At 46.4% G+C, this 3,476-nt stretch overlaps 1 protein-coding gene across 1 annotated transcript; it reads left to right on the top strand.

Moving 5' to 3' along the window:
• Positions 1-1,960: 1,960 nt before the first annotated feature.
• On the top strand, positions 1,961-2,953 carry LOC106779015. Its single transcript, XM_014667033.1, has 2 exons — positions 1,961-2,209; positions 2,312-2,953. Exons 1-2 carry the CDS (start codon positions 1,961-1,963, stop codon positions 2,951-2,953), a joined length of 891 nt encoding a protein of 296 aa, XP_014522519.1.
• The last annotated feature ends 523 nt before the right edge of the window (positions 2,954-3,476 follow it).

The raw sequence follows: 3,476 nt of genomic DNA, 5'->3' as shown, positions 1-3,476 counted from the left end.
GCTATTACACAGGTAATTTATGGGTGTATGAAATCTTACATGGTCATCCTATTTGTTGTTATGAAATGTTTCATATGGAAAAACATACTTTTCATAAACTATGCACAAATTTAACTAATCATGGATTAACATCCACTAATCATATGAGTGTTAAAGAAATGATAACAATGTTCTTAAACATGTTTGGTTATGGGATATATGATGCTCTAAGAGAGAATTCAACACTTTGGAGAGATAATAAGTATGCATTTTCATAATGTGTTAATTTCTTTTAAATTGTCAATTGAGTATATCAAACCAAAAGTTCATTTGTTTAATGATAGTCATAAAAAAATTAAAAATGGTCAACGTTATTAGCTTCTTCTTCTTCTTTTATTAAAATACCATAAGAGCAATTGAAGGTACACATGTTCCTTGTGTGGAATCCCTACTGAACAACCAACATTTACTGTAAAAAAGGTATTTCAACACAAAATATAATGGTTTTACATGATTGGAATATGTGTTGCATTTTTATATTCGATGGATGGGAAGGTACTACTCATGATGCTCATATATTTGACCATGCTCTCACAACTGCTAGCATGAATTTTCCACATCCTCTTCTAGGTATTTTTTTTTATATTATGATTATAGTTAATGTACTAGGGATTACTAGACGGTTAAGACGTCCTGTCTCCAGAAACAAGGATAGATTGGTGAAAGACAATTGAGCGCCATGACAGTCGGTCATCTTAGAGGAGAGCAACCGGACGGTTAGAAGCGGACAGTCCGGAAGATCAAGGTAAAACCAATTTAGTTAAGGTAATTGTATAATTAAGATGATTGGGCCAAGATTGGGCCCTGATTAGGACCACCTTAATATTAAGCCCATATCCAACACTATAAATACAAGTCACAGGTACCGGGTAAGTAGGTTCATTTATTGTGCATTTAATATAGAGCTTAAAACAACCGATCAGACATTTAAGCTGACTTTAGCATCGGAGTGCCTTTAGCAGGTACCCCCCTCCCCTTTGATTGGATTCCGGGGGAACAGATGGACAGGTGCGAGGAGACGAAGAGGCGAACGACCGGTGGGAGGAGCAAATTGTGAAGGGTTCGGATTACTTGACCTTACACCGGAACATTTTGGCGCCCACTGTGGGGCCGAGTATCCAAACCCAATGGTAGTCACGAGGAACATGACCGTTGAGGATCCGACGGAGGCGATAAGGATGTTGCAGCAGCAAATGGAGGACATGTGACGACAGCAAAAAGAGGAGTTGTCGGCCGTAAGAGAAGAGTGCGCAGCTCGTATTGCCCAAGAAAAGGCTGCAAGAAATAAAGGCAAGGAGAAGATGGCTGACGACCGGGAGGCGGAAAGAGAAGTAAGTTAGACCCAAACCCATAGGGAAGGCCCAGCCGAACATGGTAGCGCCTCAGACCGAACGTGGAGGTTAGAAGAAATCGAGACCGATAAGGAGAACGAAAAAACTGAGCGGTTGAAGAGCACCCTGGCCAATGCACCGCCGTTGGTGAAAGAGGAGGACACTTCGGGCCAGTTGTCGTTCACTCAGGAAATAATGGATGTTCATATATCGGAACATTTTGTGCCACCCCAACTTAGTATCTATAACGGGACTACCGATCCGGATGACCATGTGCAAGCTTTTTCCACCCGGATGGCTTTCAGGACTGGTAACCGGGCCATATGGTGCCGGGCCTTTTCATTGTCGTTAGTAGGAGAGGCGTTGGAGTGGTTTAACTCGTTACCACCCAACTCCATTCAAAGTTTCGAGGGGTTAAAGGAGATGTTCAACAGACAGTTTGCCGGAAGCTGCGTAAAGGACCCGACGGTTTTTGAGTTGTCCAACCTCAAGCAAGGCAAGGATGAGGCGTTGAGGGTGTTCATGGATGATATCAGAAGATGGTTAGGAGAATCAAAGGGTTGAACACTGAACTGGCCCTACAATATGTGATGTCGGCATTGAGGCCAGGACCTTTCAAAGATAGTATATGCAGGAAACGACCGAGGGTCGAGGAGATGAAGCAGGCGTACAAGAAGGACAACCAGGAGGCAAGAGAGAAGTCGGAGGGGAAGACACCGGAGGGCCAAACAGCAAGGCCAGGGGGTTTCAGGCCGAGAGAGCCTCCTCGGGGATCCAGATTTCAACAATATACCCCCCTAAACGCCCCACTCGCGCACATACTACAGGAAGCTCTGAGTGTTAACTTGATTCCTTCTTTGAAGAAACGTCCAATGCCGCCCGGGGCGGACAACAGTAAACATTGACTTTATCACCAGAATTTCGAACACAATACCGAGGAGTGTGTTACTCTGCGGGACAAAATTGAGGAGTTAGTCAGGGCCGGACATTTAAAGCAATACATCAAAATTGCCCACACCGAATGGCCCCAAGAGCGACCAAGGAGTCCCATCAGGAGAAAAGACGAAGACCGAGGCAAAAGTCGTCGGCCCTGGTATCCAGAGAATCGGTTGGGGCACGAGAGGCGGCGAAGTAGGAGTTGTAGCCACAGTCATGACCGTCCAATCAGAGGACGAATTAACACCATATCTGGAGGTTTCGCCGAAGGGGGATCGTCCTCGTCAGCACGTAAACGCCATCTCAGGGTGTTGCGTTCTGTGAACAATGTACAACCCATCAAGAGGTCGATGCCTCCTATAACGTTTACCGATGAAGATTTTCACGCGCCGAACCCGGAGCAGGATGATCCTATGGTGATCACTGCGGAGATCGTTCGGTACGAGATCGGAAAGGTCTTAATCGATCAAGGCAGCTTTGCTAACATCCTTTATTGGAAAACGTTCCAACAAATAGATTTGTCAGTGGATTTGATCGTACCCTTTCATGAGCAGATAGTAGGTTTCGCCGGTGAGAGGGTGGACACTCGTGGGTATGTGGACTTGCGCACGCGGTTAGGCATCGGGAGGGATGGAGACGAGAGATAGGTTCAATATCTGTTGGTAGACGCGAACACATCTTACAACGTCCTGCTGGGTCATCCTTGCCTTAATGCGTTTGACGCCATAGTGTCTACGCCACACTTGACTTTGAAATATCCTACCGAACGGAGAAGGGTAGTAACCGTTCGAGCCGATCAAAAGACGGTCAGAGAATGCTACGCTATAGGCTTAAAGATGTACCCCCGGGCATGCCGCGCGAAGGTATCCCGATCCGAGGTAGCAATGGCAGATCTTGATCCTCAAACAAACACGGAAGATCGAATTGAACCACACGGTGAGCTGCGGCTGGCCAAGGTAGGGTCGAGGGACGACCAGGTCACTATGATCGCCGGCGGATTGGATCCAGCTGCAAAAAAAGGATTGAGGACGGTCTTATGGAGGAACAGAGACCTGTTCGCGTGGACGGCGGCTGACATGCCTAGAATTCATCCTTCGGTCATAACACACCGTTTGGCACTCTTCAAGGAGGCGAAGCCAATAGCGCAAAAGAAACGTAGATTGGGGGCCG

The sequence above is a fragment of the Vigna radiata genome, unplaced genomic scaffold, assembly GCF_000741045.1.
Source record: "Vigna radiata var. radiata cultivar VC1973A unplaced genomic scaffold, Vradiata_ver6 scaffold_293, whole genome shotgun sequence".
NCBI classification, from domain to species: domain Eukaryota; kingdom Viridiplantae; phylum Streptophyta; class Magnoliopsida; order Fabales; family Fabaceae; genus Vigna; species Vigna radiata.
This window is presented reverse-complemented; position numbering and strand designations above follow the sequence as displayed.

Bases quoted from the DNA above. Each gene is read 5' to 3' on its own strand.
- LOC106779015 (XM_014667033.1), top strand. From the start codon at position 1,961: ATGTCGGCATTGAGGCCAGGACCTTTCAAAGATAGTATATGCAGGAAA. The intron at 2,210-2,311 runs GTTAACTTGATT...AATACCGAGGAG, and splicing joins TACTACAGGAAGCTCTGAGT to TGTGTTACTCTGCGGGACAA.